The sequence below is a fragment of the Antechinus flavipes genome, chromosome 6, assembly GCF_016432865.1.
Source record: "Antechinus flavipes isolate AdamAnt ecotype Samford, QLD, Australia chromosome 6, AdamAnt_v2, whole genome shotgun sequence".
In the NCBI taxonomy this organism is placed as follows: domain Eukaryota; kingdom Metazoa; phylum Chordata; class Mammalia; order Dasyuromorphia; family Dasyuridae; genus Antechinus; species Antechinus flavipes.
Genome location: NC_067403.1, coordinates 152,330,231 through 152,351,145, shown reverse-complemented (window position 1 = coordinate 152,351,145; position 20,915 = coordinate 152,330,231). Strand labels below are relative to the sequence as shown.

General features: G+C 33.6%; 1 protein-coding gene across 5 annotated transcripts in view; it reads left to right on the top strand.

Moving 5' to 3' along the window:
• Nucleotides 1-284: 284 nt before the first annotated feature.
• Nucleotides 285-20,915, top strand: part of EMCN (endomucin) — a 166,017-nt gene continuing 145,386 nt past the window's right edge. For 2 of the 5 annotated variants that reach the window (XM_051966410.1, XM_051966412.1), the window contains exons 1-2: nucleotides 286-480; nucleotides 4,333-4,410. In XM_051966410.1, coding sequence (XP_051822370.1) covers nucleotides 411-480; nucleotides 4,333-4,410 — 148 coding nt within the window. In that variant the 5' untranslated portion in view covers nucleotides 286-410. Of the gene's footprint in view, nucleotides 481-4,332; nucleotides 4,411-20,915 lie in introns of all 5 variants that reach the window. The other 3 variants (XM_051966413.1, XM_051966409.1, XM_051966411.1) reach the window with 3 other exon arrangements.

Sequence of the window (20,915 nt, the reverse complement as noted above, 5' to 3'; positions counted from 1 at the left end):
ATTCCTAAGCATCCCCCTTTCAAATTACTCCCAGCTACAGTTTCAAAAGAAAAGTTCAAAAACCGTGAGATCCATTCTAAAGAAAGATTTGTTTCTTCTCCAAACCTTTCCTGGACTTTTTGTTGAAGAAGAACAAAATAACGAATGTATTAGCAAAAACACAAGCGACTGCCAAAGGGGGAGAAGGAGTTCCTGTAAAAGACTGAAACAATAAATCTCCTTTCTGCTGAACTCCCAGAGGGAGTGTGTGCATTTCCTCTGGTTATCAAACCCCCCGAATAAGTCAGAATGGGCTGGGACTGGACACATTCTACACACCTTTTCCATTTGCTAATTAGGCCCTGCCTCTCTGGGACAGAAGATTCCCTAGCTGGCTGGGGAAGGGTATCACACTGGAACCTGGGTCCGCCATGAAGCTGCTCCAAGGGACTTTCCTCTTCCTTTCTATATGCAACCTCTGCCATACTCAAGAAAACCAGGGTAAGAGTGTTTTCTCCCACATCCCTTATTAGCTTTTCTGGCATAACTTTAAGCTGAGGATTCTAGTTGTTGTATCTCTTTAGGATTTAGTTTCTTCATCTATCAAATGAGGAGTGGGGCTAAATGGTCTCTGAGGTTCCTTCTTAGCTTTAGACCGAACTTTGGAGTGTCCTCTGTTTATATATACAAGGCTGCATATTTGGAGCAGTCAGAGGTAAGAGGTTCGTTTTTACTGGAAGGAATTTAAAACAATTTTTTTTTGTAGAAAAATTTCCAAAGGTTTTTAGAGATCTATTCATAAGAGGAGACAAAAAGAGAAAAATCATGAAATTATACTCTACTGTCTTTAACAGCAATACGCTAAATAGTGGCTTTTGTCAGCAGCCCCATTCTCCCTCTTCAGGTCTTCATGATCACCAGCCTTCTATCAATTATACCATGCAGCCTGTACATTGATAGGTACTGAAAAAGACCCCAGTTTAGGCCAGTTAAATTTTATACATGTGAGAAAGAAAGAAAGATAGAAAGACAGAATTCAAAGAATTACCATGATGCCTAGTTGGTCAGTAACAGGACTACAATTCAAGTCGAGTTCTGTGATTTCAGGTTTATTAGGAAAAAAGAAAAATATTTTGTCATTGTAAAGTGCTATATAAGTGTGAGATTAGTTATTATTGTTATATTATATATATATTACATCTAAATTTTATTATTCTCCATGATTAAAAAAAACTTATCTAACTACATTATGTTTTTTGATATTTGGAAAAATACTCTATCTACAGAATGTGTATGTATATATCTATATATATATAGAGAGAGATAGAAATATAGATATGTATCATCTCTATATATAGATATATATACATACTGATAAAACAATAATGGTTATATGTATATAATACCTATTTGTGCCAGGTGCTGTATTAAGCACTTTATAAATAATGCTTCATTTGATCCTTACAACAACCTTGGGAGAAGGTGCTATTATCATCCCCATTTTATGCATGAAGAAATTGAGGCAAATAAGGTCAAGAGACTTGCTCAGGGTCACACAGTAACTGTTTGAGGTCAGATTTGAACTTAGTTTTCCTGACTCTAGGCCCAAGAATGTACCCATGGTGTATATATTTGTGCAAGAAAAATTGAAGAATATACATTTATATATACATGTACATATGGATACTTTTCAATATATATTATCTGTGTGTATGTATATTTTTCAGTTTTAGCAGAGTTCTACAGAATACTGATTTAGACATTTGAATGGTTAGTTTTCTTCCAAAGAGATCGGAATAAAGATACTTTAGGAGAGAATATGTAGAAATATTCATAATAACTAGTGTCAATATGACAATTTAAAATTTGCAAAGAGCTTAACAAACATTATCACATTATGAGGATCATTTGATCTTCACAAGAACCCCATGAATTAAGAGCTATTATTATCCTCAATTTACAGATGAGAAAATTGAATCAAGGGGCAGCTAGATGTCATAGTGAATACAGCACTGGCCCTGAAGTCAGGAGGACCTCAGTTCAAATCCAGTCTTAGACACTTAATACTTCCTAGCTGTAGCTGTGTGACTCTGGAAAAGTCACTTAACCCCAACTGCGTCAGCAAAAAAAAAAAAAAAAATGGAAAAAAGAAAATTGAATCAGACAAGAGATAAAGTCACTTTGTCACTACTAGTAAATGTCTCAGGAAGGATTTGAACGTAGGTCCAAGTCAAAAACTCTATCCCAAAAAAAAGGCCCTTTCAACCATATTCAATATGAAAAGTTTTCTTGGACATTGAATGTGCACTTGAGTGGTGAGGTGGGGAAGAGAGGAGATTTTAGACAATCCAGATATATAATTTCCTTGATTTAAGAAATTTTAGGTGAAAGGCTTCCTCCACCGATGGAAATCAGTAATTACTTCTAAAATCTCTAATCCTATAGAGTTAGTGATTTGCCCAAAGTCACAGAGACAGTTAGAAGTAGAACTTCTTGGTCTTCCTGATTCCAAAGTCAGCTCTCAAAATGCCCTGCAGTGCATTCTCTCTAACTCTGTGGGCCTGGAACAATTGGAAATATTTTACAAGTCTGACTACAAAGATGAGAGTGTCTACAGAAAAGTGATATTGTCCCAAAGGGTTCTACATGATCACTATTCTATCGTTCCAAAGGCTTTTCCAAGATTCTTTAGTTCTATTCTCAGGGAAATGTTATGCATATGTAATTACTCTTTTCTCCAAATTTATTTAAAATCACCTTAAATCACCAACATAATTCCATTTTTTATTTTCTTTTTGAACTAACAAATCTTTGTCTCTTCTTTCTCCCATTTTTAAAAATTACTTAAAAGAGTGTAAGAAGAAAGATTGTGAACAGGTAAAAATAATAGCAAAAAAATTTTAAAGATTCAATGAATGAATATTAAAGGCCAGGATAATAGAATATATAGAGGAACAATAGTAAATCCCTGTGAGACTTGATTGAAAGGATCAGGTCAGAGTAAGAGACAATCACCTTTCCTTTAGCCCTTGCCATTATCTCCATATTTTCCCCACTTGTCCATTTATATTAAGAAGAAATATAGGACTCAAAAACCAGGGAATCAATAACTCAGGCAATTATTGGCCAAATGCTTACTATCTGACTTGTACAGACTGCAGAGACTAAATATGGGAGTCATCGAATTTGCACCACCAAATAAATTAACTCTGCCAATAAAGCCCAAGCTACTACTGAACAACAATCCTGGGGTACTTCTGGCTATAAGGATCCTGTTCTTTGTTCTAAAGAATTTGACATCTGGAACAAAGAATTGCATGACAGGTTTCAAATGCAAGATCCTAGGAAACAAGACCCCTAGGGATTTCTGAGTGAAGGCTTTCGTTTTCATTTTTGTTTTCTTTTTTCATTTTGTTTTACTGATCCCATGAAAAAGCTTCTGCCTTTCCTAAAAAAATTTGGGAAAGTCAGATAGGCTTTAAAATAGCCTAGTATGGCATTATCTACTTTTCCCTAAAAAGAGCTAGTCAAGGATTTCTAATAAGCAAAAAGCTAGAGGCAATGAAGACCAAATTTAATCAAGCAGCATCCAATACAGATTGTGAGACTATGTGATTATAAGCCTTGTGGAAGCACTGTGATGATATATGTTGATGATAAAGCATAGAGTATTTCAGAATAAAAATCCTATTTGAAGTTAGAAAAACCAATGAGTACACAGGAAAATAGCCACCAAGGTAGAAAAGTTAGGTAACTAATTCACATTAGAAATAGCTTCTGTGTGATTACTTATGTCTTGAATTCAGATGGAATCAAAATGTCAAGTATCAGAAGCAAAATGGAATTTAGGGCTTGTAGACAGACCCTATCATTTAGCATCCTACTAAACAAGACAGTAATCATGATCTATAAAAAAGGGAAAAAAATACAAATCTGAACCTCTTTTGGAAAGCTAACGTAAACAAATGTTTACAAGCATAACTCAGAGTGGTTCCAAGTTGACACAATAAAACAAATAATACAATAAAGCAAATCACATTTTTTTGTTTTCCAGTGTATATAAAAGTTTTGTTTATGATATACAGTAGTCTATTAAATGTTCAATAGTATTATGTCTAAAAACAATGTATATAATTAAACAACATTTTACTGCTAAAAATAATGCTAACCAATCTTCAATCCGAGTCTTCAATGAGTTGTAATCTTTTGATTGGTAGAGGGTCTTGCCATGATATTAATAGCTAGGTGGAGGTTGCTGAAAGTTGGAGTGGTTGTGGCAGTTTCATAATATAAGAAAATAATGAAGTTTGCCACATTAATTGACTCTTCCTTTCATGAAACATTTTTCCATAGCGCGGGAGCATTTTACCCACAATAAATCTTCTTTCAGAACTGAGTCAGTCCTCTCAAATTCAACTGCTGCTTTATCAAGTAAGTTTATGTAATATTCTTCAATATGATTGTGTCTCAAAGAAAAAGAAGGCCCAAAGAGAAGGTCAGAGATAGAGGAATGGTCAATCACTAGAGGGGGTCACCATTTTATATGAGCATAGTTTATGGTGCCCCAAAGTAATTACAATAGTAACTGCAAAGATCACAGATCACCTTAAGAGATAAAAAAGTAATGACAAGTTTGAAATATATTAAGAATTTTCATAATGTGACACAGAGACACAATGTGAGTATACACTGTTGGAAAAATGGTGCCAATTGACTCTTTCTTGAAGCAGGATTGCCACAAACATTCAATGTGTTTTTAAAAAAAAAATCTCTGAAGCACTTTAATAGAAAAATGGAATGTAATGAGGTATGCCCATATATAAGTTCGCTTTTTTTGTGGCCTTCACCCTACAAATAGCACTTCTTATCTTTCCTCTTCAGTCAAATTAAGATGATATGAGATATTCTATAATTCTATATTTCCTATCCCCATTCTATATACTATAAAAGCTCCATATCTAATTTCATGGGGTCCATAATGATTTGCACAAAGATACTAGTCAAGAAAGCTAATTTTATTGATTTTACTCTTTTTGTACTGCTTATCAGTACAGCAGGTTAGTTTAAAAAGGCCCATGTGGAGTTAATTGGATAAATTAGGTACTCATTTGTGCTACAGTTCTTGCCCTAAGTCCAAGCCAGGTAATTAGTCACTGAGAATGTGTATAGCAGTCCACTTATGCCCTAGAACTGTGGTTGACATTTGAAGCCAGGTCTTATTTCATCTTCATTTGCCATGCAACCCTTCCCCCAGGACATCCTACTATCTGCCTACTGCCAGTTTCGACATTCTACCTATTTTATCTCCTCATTTTCCTGGTCACTCATATATATATATATATATATATATATATATATATATATGTGTGTGTGTGTGTGTGTGTGTGTGTGTGTGTATGTATATATGTACATATATACATATATATATATATATAGTCTTATCCTATTAAAATATGATCTCCTCCAGAGATTTTCTAGATGTTTTTCCAGAGCAGAGTCTGTTTCTTGAAGGAAAAAAGAAAAGTTTAACCACAGCTCATGGAATATAGTAAGTGATTGCTTTCTCATCCATTAGAAGGGAAAAAATGTTGAATTAAGAATCAAAAATATTATTTCTAATGTATTTGTCTCTGCCCTCCTACCCCTGCCACTTGTGTAATCTTGGGAAACTTGACACAATTTTTCTGGGCCTCATCTATGAAAATAAGGGTTAGATTAGATAAATTCTCTTCCACTCTAAATCTATGATACTATGATTCCAACCCTATAATATTGTAGAATATCAAGATCAAGTGAAGTAAGAAAATAGTCCTTCCAAGTTAGCTCCTAGAAATTCAATCCCCACACTATGCCCAAATCCAAGAAACTGCAGATGCCCAGAGTTTCTTAGAGATTATTTGAGGAAAAAAGGATTTTCCTCCAAAGGTCCATACTTTTTTTTTTAAATAACACAGAAATAGAGTATCTCCTACAATGCTTCTGCAATCAAGTCTTTGCAATGATCCAAATCAAGGGTCAGACTAATTTGGTAATGAATGCCCTATTTCACATTTACTTCAACACATTATAACTATGATTTTATCAGGAGTGGTTGTCTCTCCACTGACAAAGGTGAAAAGCAGTTCTGTATTGTTTTAGTGGCAATGATCATTATTATTTTCTAGGGCCAATCAATTGTAAATGAACAAATAGGAAAATAAATAAATGAATGGGTGTGTGTGTGTGTGTGTGTGTGTGTATATGTGTATATATATATATATACATATATATATATGGATAGATAGATGATGAGAGAAATGACAAATAATAAATTGATAGATAATAGATGGATGTTAGATGATAGACATAGATAAATAAATAATAAATAGATAGATAGATAGATAAATACATAGATATTTGGAAAAAGAACATACATATAGAGATATATAAAAAATCACAAAAAGAATAGATATTACATAATCTTAGAATGTAAAATACCAATTTCAGTGGGTGCCAGGAAGGTCTTAATAGAAATCTTTAAGTCTTGAGCTGCATCTTATAGAAAAACCAAGGATCCTAAGAAACAGAGGTGAGAAGGGAGAATATTCTAGTTAGGGGAGAAAGTCAGTATAAAAGTTTGGGGATAATGAATATAATGTTGTTTGGATAGAACTGTTTTTTTTAAAGCCTATATTGGGGCAACTAGGGTCTCAGTGAATAAAATGCCAGCGCAGGAGGCAGGAGGACCTAAGTTCAAATCCAACCTCAGATTTTTAACTAGTTTTATGATCCTGATCAAGCTGCTTAACTCCAATAGTCTTCCACAAAAGGCCTATGTAAATGGAATATAGAATACCTGAAGAGGACTGTTGTGCCACAGAAGAGAATGGGGTGTGTTGGCAAATATTTAACAACTGCTTTCTGATTTTAAAAAATGTGGTCAAGACATTCCTTTAACTCTAATCTGAATTATTAATATTTTATCTGTCATTTCAAGTCTAAATAATCAAAAAAACCATAAATCTCATTCTAATTTGTAGTTTTCACTGATTTACAGGGTGAAAATGCCCAGTATGTTCCTAAAAGGTTATAAAGGAGAATGAAGCTAGGTTATAAAGAGTTTTAAATACCAAACAAGATTCTTTCCTGGATTTGTTTTTCCTAAAGCTTAGGTGACTCCACTAGAGTTTATTGAGTAGCAGAATGATACGATTACTTAAGTTTTAGGAAAGACACAAAGAGGAAGAATATAAAAATTATGATCATAAAGACTAAATCCAGGAGCATATTTTTTTATTACTTCAAACATTCAAGACAATAGTTTGTCTGGTATATTATCTGTGATTTGTGAAGTACTAAGTATTAAATACTTAGTACTAAAAACCTTCTACTCTGACCCAGTACAAGGTACTGAAATACAAAGTCCCTGCCCTCAAAAGTTCACATTGTAATAAGGGAGACAGCTTATAAACAATGAAGTGCATATAGAATTCATGCAGTGTGAATAAGAAAGATGGCACCTGAGGAATTGCAAAAGACTTCTTATGGAAGTTGGGATTTGAAGGAAGCCAAGGAAACAAAAAGACATAGAGGACAAAGACATGTAAGCTAGAAATGATGTATCATCTTTGAAGAACTGCAAGTAGTGCATTGTACCAGAATGAAACGAAGCCTGGAAAGGTGGAGGGTGAGGGAGGGGGAAGCTATTATAAAAAAGCTTTTAATGTTAAAGAGGTAACTTTATATTTGATTCTGGAAGCAATAGGGAGCCAAAACAGTTTATTGAGCAGAGCTGTGAGGTGATCAGTTGCTTACACTCAACAACTGAGTGTAGGATGGATTGCTGGGAGGAGGAATTTGGAAAAAAGAGACTTCTTAGAAATCTATTGTAATAATCCAGATATGAAGTGATCAGAACCTGAACTAAGATTGTACTTAAAGAGAAGACAGAAGGGAATATATAGGAGAACTAGTAGATAAGATAGAATATCTTAATAATTATAAGATAAATAAATAAAATAAGATAAATATAGAAATGATAAGATTGTCATCAAATGAGAATGACATTGAGGAGTTGAGGATGACACTGAAATATATAAGATGAATGAGAAGTCTGAAAGACAGTTTCTGGATAATAAATAATTTATTAATTCAGCTAGCAAATAATCAATGTATTACAGTCAGTGGTTCTCTGAGTAACCAAAAACCTTATATAGAGGTCATTTAATATTTAAATACCATTGAAAAGGGGAGTGTCTTAATCTGATTTGTTAACAATTAATGAGGAATATTATAATGAATGTGGTCTTTTTCCATTTGGGTCAAGAGATAGAGGATGTACCTATGATCATGTCAACATTTTCTCAGATCACTGACTTCCAGCAATCGATATCAAATAATCTATTCTCTATCCACTCCTACCTGAGTTGAACAATAGGCTGGAATTCACTTAAATTAGATTCTTTTTACCCTTTAAATAGGAATATACTCTCCTAATTGAGTAGGGTTCCACTCCAAATAGAGGAATATGTCTCATTGTCATTCCCATCCTTCACAAGAGAAAAAAGGAAAACACTATTAACTAATCCATAATAATTGGTTCTTCATAATCAAAAAGAGGATCTTTGGGTCCTGTATATAAAATTAGTTATTGTTATAGTAAGAAAATAGTGATTTTTCTCACATAGGTCACTGGAAAGGTGGTGGTACTCCAAACAATAGCAATAGGTAAATTTAGAAGAAAAGGGTTGGATAGAACGACAATGAGTTCTGTTTTGGACATGTTGAGTTTCCAAAAAATTCAATTAAAGCCTTATTTTGAGTTACTGTACTTTGAGATAGACAAGGATTAGACATACAGATTTGGAAATTATCTACATAGAGATAATTTATTTTGGGGTCGTACTGGTATATGTTTAATAACCAACTGAAAAAAAAACCTACACACATGACACACTTTAAGCTTAATTATCATTAATAACATTTTCTCAGAACCTCACTTTCTTAAGTCTAGAAATGAACAAAATAGTGAATGCCCTGGTTCTTAGCATTTCACAATTTAGCTCCTACTGAAAATTTCATAGTTGACTGTCAATAGCCTTTACACCCTAATTTCAGTATACCTATTTGAACCTATGGGATGTGACAAGATCACCAAGTAAGAAAGTATACTGCAAAAAGGGAAAAAGATCCACAACAGAGCACTGAAGGAAACTTGAGATTTCTAGCCATTAACAGATGAATAGGTTCCCTCTGTATGATCTAGGCAAATGGATGAATCCATGCATGCTTCTCTTCAACAACTCAAAAGCCTCTATCAAGCTTTTTCTCTCAGGATATTTAATTTGAAGAGTATCCACTAACCTAGAATTTCTTTCCGCAGCATAATTAATTATTTAGAAATGAATTAAATGTAGTAATTAGAGCAGTATTTGAATAATTTAATTTAAACCCATCAGTGAGCTATTTATCATTTTTCATTTCCCCCCTTCCTTCTGATCTCAGTGTTCATTCAGAGATGTCCTACTCCCATTAATCATAGATTACAGACTTGTGGACTGAAGGAACTACAAGAATCAGTTATTCTAAATCTCTCATTTTACAGATGAGGAAATTGAGGTTGAGAAGACTAAGGGGCTTGTCCGTGGTCTCACTATTAATAAACATCAGATACAGGAACTGCAACCATATTCCCTGTCTAGAGAAGGCAGTTATTCAGTCAATATACATTTATTTATTAAGCACCTATTCTGGGCCAGGCACTGTGCTAAGCATTAGGGATACAAAAAAAAAAAAAGGCAAAGACAGTTCATCCTTACAGTCTAATGTGGGAGATAACACCCAAGCAATTATGTACTAGCAGGCTATATACAGCACTAATAGGAAATAATCAAAAAAGAGAAATCACCAGAAATTTAGAACTAAGAAAGATAAATAATGAATTAAAGACTTTTTGTTTTCTTTTGTTCATTCTTATCCATATTTAGAGCATAACCTTCTTTTAAGAGCTAACATCAATGTATTGTTCTAGAGAGTATCACTTCAGGAGCTCTGAAGGGGGAGGGAGGTGAGGATGTTGGGAGTAAACCTGAATGTTTTGGGGGGATAAAGAAGGGATGGCAGTGGTGTGATGTCAAGGTTGACTGAGCCTATTGCCTGAAATCAAGAGGTAGCTTGTTTAATTTTCTGGACATGTTCTTCCTCTCTTTGCTGATAATACATTATTGTTGGAGTGATAGAAAATGTGTAATGCTTGCCTGCATTAATTAGTTACCTTCCCATGAGGAAGGAGTTGTAACCTATTGAAAAACAATATTTGGAGTACAGCTTTCTCTTGTTCATTGATGAAGAAAAATGTGATACTCTGATTTCCTAAGTACCATACCTGTGGTAGGGACAGGAGCCCAGAAACTGACAGGTTGTTCTTTAGATAAAATTTAAAATCATATAAATTCAATGGCAGAGACATACCCAAGTAGATTCTGTCATTTGCTACATGCCTAAAGCTTCATTTAAATAAATATCATTGCAGATATAAATTGAGTCCAAAATTCAATTATAATCTTCTCCAGATTCAGAGAGCTAAACTGAATGACCTTTTGAGATTGGAATCTCATCCTATGGTTCACATCCTCAGTTACTGATCTTCATGTTGCCTTTAATATAGTTACACATTTTAATCTTATATAAAGATGGCTTTGGCTTAGGAGTCAAGAGAACCAAGTAACAGTTCCTTTCTTATAATAAAAGGATAGGAACTGGGCCTCTGATTCATATGTTTGAAGGGAAATACAAGGGGAGTAAATGCTCTCAACAAATCTTGTCAACCTTTCTGCCTCATAAAAATAATTATTATCAATACATTCATAATAATTAATATTTCCATAGACCTTTAAGGTTCTCAAAGCACTTTACACAGGTATTAACTCATTTTTTTTCCTTTAAAACAACTCTGCAGGCTATTATTATCATCATTTTTGAGATGAGAAAATGTAGCCTGAAAGAGATCTAGCAACTTGCCCAGAATTACACAGTTAGGGAGTATCCAAGACACATTATTCTGACTTCAGTGCTATAGTACTAGCCATTACATTGTCTTTATTAGAGTTTTAGGAAGTTGAGTTGCCTCCCCAATAGAGCTGTTGTAAAATAACGAGATTATGTCCATATGTATATAAACTCATAATATATATGCAATTAAGTATATAAAATATATTATGTATATAGAGATATATATTTGTAAACATATTGGTATATATTTATACACATAGTTATATGTACATATATTACATAAGATGTTTTATATATATTATATTATATAAGTATATTAAATGCATTAGGTTACATAAATCATAAAATATCTTATTTATTATATGTATTATAATACATTATATTGCAATTATTACATATTATATAAAGCATATATGTACACATATAAAGTATTGTACAAAAGCTATTATTATTATTATTATTATTATTATTATTAATCTAGAATATTGAGGACTGAATGATTTACCTAGATCACACAGTTAATATAGATCTGATGTGGGGCATGGACTCAAGTCTTCCTGACTTCTTTAGACAGCTCTCTGCCCACTCTCTCAAGCTATCTCTTCTATCTACTCTAATTTACTTCACCACTTTGGTTCTCAGTTTCTTCATCTCTAAAGTGAAGAGCTTGGACTAGATATAAGTGAAGTGCTCTCTTTCTGTAATCTCATTGTTTCACAAATTTCTATACGTTCTGCCTGGAATTATCTTGGCTTAATTTCTTCCTGTTATTTCTAAATATGCACCTCCCCCCTCACCCAAGGGAACATCATGTCCATTTCATAGCATCTACTTCCTTTGGATATTTTCAGATAGGCTCTTGGAAAATATTTGTTCTACATGGGAAACACTACTCTAAGCTTTTTAAGAGCTTGTTGAATAGCAGCCAAGAAAATTCAATGTGATGTTATTTGTAAATGTGATCAGGGATGTGTGTCTTCAATAATAATAGCTTTCACATATATATGCAAATATGTCTGTGTGTGTTTATGTCTTTGTGAATGTATGTGTATATATGTTTTTTTTAAGTCAAATAAAGAAATCCACGTAAATCATGTCACAAATCTTAAACACAGGGTATCCCAAAAGTCTTAGTGTAGTAAATTACGTAGATTTCCTTATTTGTTCCTCAGAACAACCTTGTGAAGTATGTACCACATGTATTTCAATCACCCCCCCCAAACATATGAAGAAATTAAGCTCAGAGAGATTAGCTGACTTGTTTATAGTCACATGGATAATACATAACAGAGACAGAATTTGAACTAGGTCTCTCATGACTTCAAGGCCAGCACTCTTTTTTCAGTACTGTCTCTAAGCATAGACAGCATTTGGTTATTCCCACCTCACCATCCCACTCTTCCATGGATCTTACATTTTCAAAGGGCAGCATAGTCCATCTCATGTCCCTGTCTCATATCTGTTCTTTAGATCTCAGCCATAACCACACGGTCAACATCAGTATATCAGGAAATTCTTATTTATTCCCACTATTATTAGTTGCTCATCCAGGAAGCTCCAAAGCCCTGTTCCTCCTTCCTCATCTTGTTCTTCTTCCTCTTTTTCTTCTTTCTTCCATTTTTCCCTCCTCACAAAATAGTCATATTCAGAAGAATTATTTCATTTGCCCTTCACCTTCTCATCTAGAACAATGGGAGATGCCCTGGATCTTGTTCTTTATTGAGACAGTCCACTCTTGAGGGGAATAAAATGAGCAAAAACTGAGTAGATGTGAGTCTACTGAGAAGTCATAATAGAAAAAATAAACAGGTTTTAGACATAACCTCTCCATGTGACAACATTCAAAAAGCCTCACTGAATACTGCCTTATGTTTGTATATCATATTTAACTTCTTTTTTCATTTTTAAAAACACATTTTGTTTTTTTTTTGTGTGTCTTTATACTAATTTTTTTAAAAACCTTCATTTTGCAGCCTGAAAATTTGCAATTAGAAAGAAAAATAATAAAAAAAAACAGCTACAATAACATCTAACATTGTATACAACATGATATAGTAGTAGTAGTAATGATAACTAAATTTATATAGTGCTTACTACTTTACAATTATTATCTCATTTAATCTTCATAACAACCCTGGGAAGAAGGTGCTATTTATTATCTCTATTTTACAAATGAAGAAACTGAGGCAGACAATGTTTAAGTGACTTGTCCAGGGCCATACAGCTAGAAAATATCTGAAAAGTGTTTTGAAGCCAGATCTTCCTAACTCCAGACCCAGCACAGAGATAGTGAGACAGAGAGAGACAGAGACAGAGGCAGAGACAGAGACAGAAAGACAGAGGTAGTGAGTGACAGAAATCTCTCTCCTCTCTCTCTCTCTCTCTCCTCTCTCTCTCTCTCTCTCTCTCTCTCTCTCTCTTTCCCCTACATTAAAATTACTAAGGGGGTTCCCCATATTGGTGCTAGACATAATATGGACACCCAACCCATTGCTATTCACTACTCCAGAGCTCAAAAGATCAGCCACAGAGATTACAGCTGTATACAATCATTCCTAGCTATTGTTTTATTATCTGTTCTTTAATGTCTTCACTCAGAACTTAGGTCCTCTGACTTCAGGGCTGGTGCTCTATCCATTGTGCCACCTAGCTGCCCCAGAATATCAAATTTTTATTGATGATAGTTGATGAAAAATATCTTCCCACTCTTATTTGTTTTCTATCTTTGTTGATTTTATCCAGGCAAAGCATTTTAATTTTATATAATCAAAACTCCTTCATTAAAAAATATATTCTCTGTCACTTTAGTTAAGAATTCTCTTCCTTGCCATGATAGGAATCTTAACCTGAGGCCTATGAATTTTGAGCTTCAACTGAATTATTCCTGCTAACTATAAGTGGTTCCCAAGGTTCTATCCAGGGCTTTTATCTCTTTATAATTATTTCAATAAAAGAATTTATCAATTACTATGTTTACTTTTACCCCCTTAATGATGAAATGATTTTAAGGATTATTTTCTTGATAATACCAGGGCATTGAATTTAGAAGATGAGATCTAGGATTAGAGTGAGAGTAACAACAGGAATAGAATGGTCCACTTCACCAGAGATTGAAGGAGTGTTTACATGTTATACTCTATGTGCAGAAAGCTACCTATTTGTGAATGGTCCTAGTGATCTTGAAATGATATTAAGTTATTTAAACTTATTTGCATATAGGACATGGTTGATAAATTGTTGATAAAGTATAGGTTAATATTTTAATTTCTATGTGTTATTAGCAGAGCTTTCATTTTAGGGACACAGTTACTGCTCACACAAAAGATAGTCTACCAATAAGTTGGGTTTAGGACAAGTAAGCAAGTGGGTCTGGGGGAAGGTGTTCCATGAAAGATTAGCTGAAAGAACCATCTAGTATAAGTATAGCAAGAGGGGAAAAAATAGATCCTCTAGAGCAAATAGCCCTAACATGTAAGTTAATGCAAGGCTAGAACTCATGGGGAGGTAATTTTTGAGATCATCTAAGAAAAACTTATGTTTTGCTGGGATTTCAAAGAGTGGGTCACTAAAGGGTAAGGCCCCTGAAAACAGTAAAAGAGAAGTTCATGCCTAGCCTTTGTAGCTTGATGTAGGAAAACTAGAATTCAAATTCAGCCTCAGAGACTTACAAGCCATGTGACACATAATCTGTGTCTACCTTAGTTTCCTTAACTATAAAAATGAAGATAATAATTTTAGCTCCCTCCCAGAAGTATTATGAGGATGAGATAAGACATTTCTAAAGCATATGGTACATGGTATTTAATAAATGCTATTCTCATTTCTTTTTCCTCTTCATCAGTAAAATATTAACAGCATCTACTTCACAAGGTTGCTTTGAAGCTCAAAAGAATTAATTTAATGGAAAAGACTTTGAAAACCTTAAAGTTCCATACATATTCAAGTTATTATTCTCTCTACTGCCATATCGAGGTTTTAAAAAACAGCTCTGACCAGCCAATTAAGATTAGGACTAAACTCTAATAACCATTTTGAATTGTGCTCTATAAACCTTGTCATCCTCCCTCTTCAATTATATATTGCTCTGAAAAGCCTCCTAGTGATTCCCCTTTAAATAACTTAAAGATGGGTGATCTAGCATTAGAGTAAGAGGGAGCCTCTAAGCTAGTGTCTACATGGGATATGGATGCTAGATGGGGTCAGGGAGCCAGCATCTCTCCTTATATGGACAGGTAGCCTTAATGTTCAGCACAGAACAATATCTTATTGATTTTTTTTCATTCCTCCTATTAATCTCCTGTCTACTTTCATTGACATTGATTTTACCTGGCCCCCTGCCCTGAAGGTTACTTTCTGAGTGCCTCTGGGGGAAGCAACCAGTTTTAATAACAGTTTGATTGGAGAAGCAATCTACTCTGTTCCCAAGATTTTGAGTAGAAGTCAGGATGTTTTGGCAATCCAAACACAAACAACGCTTAATTCCAGAGAATTGTTAGAAAAAGTATTTTATGTAAGTATGGCCCTAGGACAGACAGTTGGGGCAGCTAATTGTCAAGGCAGATAAAACACTGAGCCTGGAATTTCTGAGTTAAAATCCAGTCTCAGACACACACTAGCTATATGAACCCTTTTCAAATCACTTAAATTTCTATTTACCTCAGTTTCTTCAACTGTAAATTGAGGAAATAATAGTACTTTTGCCTCCCAAGATTATTATGAGGATCAAATGAGGTAATATTTGTAAAGTACTTAGCACAGTGCCTGGCACATAGGCATTTAACAAATGGTTGTTTCCTTTCTTCCAGCAAGTGGGAAGTTAGAAAAGCTTTGTGCTTTTTTAACTTGCTCTAGGATTTTATTAATATGGAAAATTCTGAATCCATCATTTTTTCAGTTCTTGCGATACCTTTTTTTTCAAATTCAATACACATAGGACAGCATCAAATTAAATTTTACTATTAACTATATTCTTTTTACTTTGATAATCAAAACACTGGCATTTCTATATCAAACCATAATGTCCTATTATTCCATCTGCTATTTTGCTTTATCATATCCTAACTTCTAATCCCTGTGTTCTTCAGTGCTTTCTTAAGATATTATTCCTTCTCTGGCTGCTTTCTTCCATTTTCATTCTGGAGCCGTTAGCTAATTAATTCAAAACCATGCTGTCTTCTACTTGAAAATCTTTGACCTACTGTCTTGTAATGACACAGTCCTTGATAAAGCCCAACTGTGGGCTCCTCTGTTTCTGTGATGCTGAACAGAGCAGAAGAAAGGTGCAAAGTCAAGGTGACTAGAGAAATTACAAATTTATATTATCTGACCTCCACCAGGCACTCACTACTTAAGACAATACTTTTATTTCTTCCTGATTTTCTACTGCATCCCCCATGAACCTATTCTAAATCTTTTCTGCTGTTTTCAAGCCTCCTAAACTTACCCCTTCCCAAATCATTTCAGCTGAGGACTTCACATCAAACTATACTGAGAAAATTGAGACCATTCACTTCAAGCTCCCTCTTCTCCCTTTCTTTTCACTGTAAAATTTTGTCATCATCCCCCTCATTCTCTTCCTGTCTTCCAGTCTATGATTAAAACAATGTTACCCTTTTTGCCAAGGACAACCCTGTTCTCTCTTCTCTAGCAGGTAACCTTTTCAATAATTTCTTCTCTCTAATTCTCAATTTTCCCTTGGCATATTTCCTATTCCCTTCAAGCATTCTCAAGTTTCTTTCACTCCCACCTAAAAAAGAACATTATTAAATCTCACATTTCCTCAAACTTTCCTTTCTTCTTTCAAGATAAAGGATAAAACAGGTCCATCTACATCCCTCTGTCTTTCTCTCAATTTTGTCCTCAAGCCACAATTCTTACCATATTTCTCCAAACTCACTCCTCAAAGAATTCTTTTTACAAGATTCCTTCATAATTAGTTAAATATTCCTTCCAAGAAAGATATTTTTCATTCACTTTCTCTGACTTTACCACTTTTCTTCTTAAACTATTATCACTAACTTTCTATAATTTATTTAACTGTTTCATTTGCAAACTATTAAGGAGATAACAGTTTTCACAACCTTTGTAGGATCAACTTTTGAAAACAAGTCATCGCCTTTATTCCTTGTCCACTGACTCATCAACACTGGCTGACATCTGACCTTATCACAATATAAACTGCCTTCTCTATCATTAATAACATCTCTTCATTGAAAAAGCTTTTTTTTTGCTCAGTTCTCATCCTTGCTGTCCTCACTACTGCCTGAAGTCAGTTGATTACCTTTTTCTCCTGGACATTTTATTCTCTTTGGAATTTCATGATACTCTCTTTTCTTGGTTCTCTTCCTATATGTTTGACCATTTGTCATCCTTTATGAGCTCATTATCTAAATCAAGCCTCTATGCTAGTACTTTTTCTTAGTCATCTCATTGGTTCTTACAAGTTTAATTATCATCTCCTTGAAGACATCTTCCAAATCTCTGTATTTATCCCCAAGCTTTCTCTTGCCCTGCACTCCTATGCCATCAGCTGCTTACTAGATATTGTTTAATATCCCAAAGATATTTCAAATTCAACATATCCAAAACAGAACTTGGAATCTTTCCCCCTTCTCTATTCTAGAACAGACCTAATTCAATCTGGTCTAATGTTTTAAGTTTAAGATTACAACTCAATGAGACATCCAATCAGTTACTAAATTTTGTTATTTCCATACCTGCAAACACCCCTCCCACTAAATCTCTACTCAATATTCTCATAGCCGCCACCTTAGTTTATCCCTCTTATCTGTATTATTGGAATGGCCACTTAACTGTTATTTCTGCTTCAATTTTCTCCCCACACTGATCCATCTTCCACACAATTGATAACATGATTTAAATATATTCTCTTCTACTTAACTCCCTTCCCAGGCTTTGTAGTTTCATCTTAATGTCCCTCTCCATATTCCTCATACAAGGTACTCTGTATCTTTGAATGTCTGTTCCCCAAGACTAGAACTCCTTCCTCAGTTTTGCTTCAAAAATTCCTCCCTTCCTCCAGCATGCAGCTAAAGTATCCCTTCCACAGTCCTTTTTTGGGTCTTTCCAACTGCTAGTAAGTGTCCTCTCTCCCCAAAGCTCCATGTTTAACTTTTATTTATTTTACATTTTTTCTGCAGTTTTTTTTCTGCATATTTATTATGCATTTCCTCCCTATCCCTGGTATAACGTAATGCCATTGAGGATAGGGATTGTTTCTTTTCTTTTTCTTTTTATTTTGTCTTTGTTCATTCATTGATTAACATATTTGTGAAACTGTGATTCAAAAGTCTCTTTGAGTTTGAATAATTGTTATGATGACATATTAAATAATATTCACTGGGAACAATTATAGGATAAAGGTGGAAAGATTTTATCAAAGCACATTGTGACCCCATCATGTAACTGAATGTGGGGGTGGCAAACTATCAAACTATCCATCACTTCTGAAAAATGTTGAAGATGCTCTATGTTCTGCAGTATCAAATATCCTGCCAAGATTTAATTCTTTATGTAAAAATAAGCACATCCCTCTCATTAGTATGAAAATTTGCTTTCATTTTTAATAAATGGTAGAATTATAATTTAAAAATAAATTTATTTATGATTTGTTATCAGTAAGTAATTTATATATTGTGTTATATATCTATACACTTAAGGTCATATAAGAATTTCTCAGGCAAAAAGGGGTTATGGATGAAAAAAGTTTAAGAAGCCCTGAGCTAAAAATAAAACTCAAGTTTAAGCCAAAAAGGTAACAGATATTCTTTGAAGGAAATAGCAGCCTTTTTAAATTTCTTGGATTCATTAAAATACAATTAGAATTTATTATTGAGTATGTTTATTAAGAATACTGCATAACTACAAACATGAGAGTGAAAATGAAGTTACTGATGAAATCACAGGAATGCTTGAAGACAAGAAAGTTAAATGTGTGAATATTGAGGATTGACTATAATAATAATAACAGTAATAATTATAATATTAATAAGCATTTCGAAAACTCTTTAAGGTTTTCAAAGTGCTTTACAAGTATTATCTCATTTATTCCTCATAGCCACCCTTAGAAGTAGATGGCACTATTATTATTATTAATCATTTTATAAATTAGGAAGCTGAAGTAGGCAAAAATTAATTGACTTGCCCAGCATCTAAAAATCAGCAAGTGTCTAAGGATAGATTTGAGTTTAGGCCTTTCTGACTCCAGCATATTTGAATTTGGAAGGAACAGTGATTTTTCTTTTGGTAGCATATTTATTTCTTTACTTATATTCCTTTAGACAAATATTAAAATTAATTTGCATTTTGTACATTCCCACTGCTTGGGAAGTAAACAATATTGTTCTTTGAATACAGAGAAGATAGTTAAAAATTTAAAATTTTATGTGGATTGCTAAGAGTTAAAAAATATTTTGATTCATACTTGTTTTTCTCTGAGAACCTGGAATAGGCGTTCTGAGTTTTTTTTAAATCTAAGTCTTAGAATTAGGATAGAAAAAAAAGCATAATCTCCCTCATTGACACATAGAGAAATCAAGATGGAAAAAAATTAAGTTATGGCTCATAATTCCATAGGGATCTCTATTCTTGACATCTTTTCTCCAGGTTAAACAATAAATAATTTCAACTTCCTTAACCTTTCTGCAGAGGAATTATTTTGCATTATTTTTCTTCTTTTTTTTTTTTTAATTTGGGGGCCAAGTCTTCTCCATTTTCCTTTTCAATCTTGTGGGTTTTTTTTTCTTTTTAACGCAGAGGCCTAAACTAGGTACAATTTTGTCAAAAAAAAATTCTGAATGTTAAATAAAATCATAATAATTTCTTCCCACATCTTGTATGTAAGCTCTTGCAACTGTAGTCCAATGTAATATATAAGGTTTTAAAATCAAAACACAATCAGTTATTCATTTCCAATTTATAATCTATTATGACATGATCTTTTTCTAAGCTTTTGTGTTTTCCCCATCTTATTTCAATCTTTGGCTCTGTGGGGGGATGTATGCATAAAATTATGTACATATATGTATGTATGTATAAATCATTTCCTTATATGTAAATATATATTTTTGTGTATGTATATTTAAAACCTTAAACTTGTTACTACTGAACTTTATTCTATTTTTCATGAAGACCTTCTTTGATTTCTTTTTTTTGTGTATGATGATTCAAGTTCTAGTTCTATCTTCTTAATAGATAAGAACTATCTTATCTATTAACGTGCTCTTCAGTTTGGGGTGAAATACAAAATTGAGGAGTACGTTTTCATTTTGTCTGTTTATGCCTCAATCTCCCCTCTCCTTTTTGCATCTCAAATTTGGGCAAAAGATTATTCCTTATCAAACAATGAAATACACTATATTGAGATTTTTAGCAAAGATCATAAATTATTTTGAATTGAGGACTTGTCATTTTGGAATATTTTTGTTTTTGTTTTTTCTCTGTTTTTTCTAAGTTGGCAATGAATTGGTGATTAAAATCCCTTGAGAGAGATCCCTCATTTAATAGGTCATTTGTATAATAGCAGCACTAACTAATAAATATTCTATGCTCCTGGTGTGTTGATGACAATGCCATGCGTGACAATCAAAAACCTTTATTAAAAATTTTAAAGATGACTTTTTTTTTACACATTCAAATTTCTTAACAAGATAGTTGAAGTGTCAAATACTCCCATTTCTCTCTATCTTCTCACAATGTATGTCTGGAAGAGCTACAAATATCAATTTTAATAGCAACTTTAATAGCAATATCACAAACTATGTCCAAAACCATCAGTAAGGAATAGAGACCTTGAAAAGAAACCTCTGATCTCAAGATGATGGTCCCATAAGTAGAGAACAAGAGTAAAGAGGGAAGAAGGAGAGGGCTTGATGAGGAGGAGGCCAGTACCACCAGAAGAGGGAGCATAAAAGAAGACTTGGAAAAAA